This window comes from Phocoena phocoena, chromosome 1 (genome assembly GCF_963924675.1).
Source record: "Phocoena phocoena chromosome 1, mPhoPho1.1, whole genome shotgun sequence".
NCBI classification, from domain to species: domain Eukaryota; kingdom Metazoa; phylum Chordata; class Mammalia; order Artiodactyla; family Phocoenidae; genus Phocoena; species Phocoena phocoena.
This window is the reverse complement of record NC_089219.1, coordinates 90,787,351-90,789,118: the sequence shown is the minus strand read 5'-3', so window position 1 is coordinate 90,789,118 and position 1,768 is coordinate 90,787,351. Positions and strand designations below refer to the sequence as shown.

Genomic DNA, 1,768 nt, shown 5'->3' with positions numbered 1-1,768 from the left:
TTCCTGTCTTGTGAAATGATGAGACTGTGGTGAACAGTTTCAACCTTTTTGTGAAGGGCAAAATATTGTGGGGGGAGAGTGAAAACCTCCTTCTTTAATTTGTAGGAAAAGGCTGCTAAGCTCTCTAACTTTCCATACATGCTGTGGATCCTTTCAATGCCTGTCAGCAAATCGAGATCACTCTGCAAACACTTCTTGGTTATTTTGTCAAGCAGACTTTTTAATGTGTATCCTTGGTCTGATATTTGAGTTCTTTTTTCAATTATTTTATCTTGAACATCATTCTCTTCATTGAGTAACTTATCATGAATTTCATCATGTTCCATCCCCCAGAAACGCTTAAAGTGTTCAACGTTGGAGTGCAAGTCGCTCCTTTGATTCTCCACCTTCCACACCAACTCAAATGATTTTGAGACTTGCATTTCTAACACCTTTTCAGCATCCTCCAGCTGCTTTTTCAGGGGCTGAATGTAGCTTTTGAGCTTCCTCCTGTGAGAGGGGCAGCTGGCTCCATGTGTGCCAGGGAGTGATCGTGGTATTCCGAGGAGACCCTGCACTGGGGACACAGCAGCTCCAGGTCCTTCTCACAGAACAGGCTCAGAACCTGCTTGTGCTTCTCACACAGAGGTTTCTCTTTCTGCCATTTCCTCATGTCCTCTGTGCTGGGAAGATTCTTCACAACATCAATCATGAGACATGACTGGCTGTTCCTCCTAAAGCTCTTCTCGGGGCAAGGCTGGAGGCAGACAGGACAGGGAAAGGTGTCCTGGAGATCCTCCCAGCACTGCTGGATGTGGGAGTGACAGAAGTTGTGTCCCCTCTCAGTGGTCACTGCACCTCTCAGGTAATCCAGGCAGATGGGGCAGCTGACCTCTGCTTGGAGCTGTGCCAGGGAGGACACCAGGGCCATTGTTCACAGAGGGTTTCTGTATGAGGAGACTCTCTTCAGAGAAACCTGGCTCTCCATGGGCAGGAACAAGTGAGAAGCTTCTGACTCTTCAGCCTTCTCTCTGTTCTTTCAAGGCTACAAGTAGGTTTGCCAGGATCTGCAGGGAGCTGTGGCCACTCAGGCCTAATTCTACCCCTTCCCTTCAATTCTACAACCGCAGCCAGGAGGACTGAGAGCCCTAGTCTGTCTCTGCTTCCTTTGGCACTTTTGTCCCTTTTACTCAACGACCCTAAATCATAGCTTACTAGGTAGTCCTCTTCTTCACAGAGAGCCACAGCTCCAGGTAGTGATGAAAATCAACAGCACAGGGACAAAATCAGCAAAATCCAGACGTGGGCAACTCTATGACACAGCTCACCAGGTACCTGACCACATTTCTCAGTCTTGGCTCTGTGATGAGGGAGCTGCTCTGTGTCCTCAAGTCCTGTGGGTGTCCTCGACTCCCCTCACCAAGACTCTGGGCCCCTCCCTTCCTCGCAGAGCAGAAGGTCTTCCTTGATCCAGGTCAGAGCACACAACACAGCCCACCATCTCTGTTCACTACTGGGGTCAGAATCTGGCCCCTTGGACATTTATAAGCCTGTAGGGAGGTTCCTTTCCTTCATCCCATTGGACAGACTCTCTGTTTTAGTTTTTTCTATGGCATTTTCTAACTCACTGCATAATTTACTTACCATTTGTATTTATTTTTGTAGTTGCCAGAGGTGTAGCTACATGTGGGTGGTAGTTTTCTATTTTGTTTACTGATGTATCTCAAGTGCCCAAATGAGTGTCTGGCACATAGTAAGTGCTAGAAAATATTTGTTGAAGGAATGAATA

The 1,768-nt window shown here is 47.3% G+C and overlaps 1 protein-coding gene across 1 annotated transcript; it reads right to left on the bottom strand.

Moving 5' to 3' along the window:
• Window positions 1-457: 457 nt before the first annotated feature.
• LOC136132931 (putative tripartite motif-containing protein 61) lies at window positions 458-910 on the bottom strand. The gene has a single exon (XM_065890026.1). It carries the CDS (start codon window positions 908-910, stop codon window positions 458-460), a length of 453 nt encoding a protein of 150 aa, XP_065746098.1.
• Between the last annotated feature and the right edge of the window lie 858 nt (window positions 911-1,768).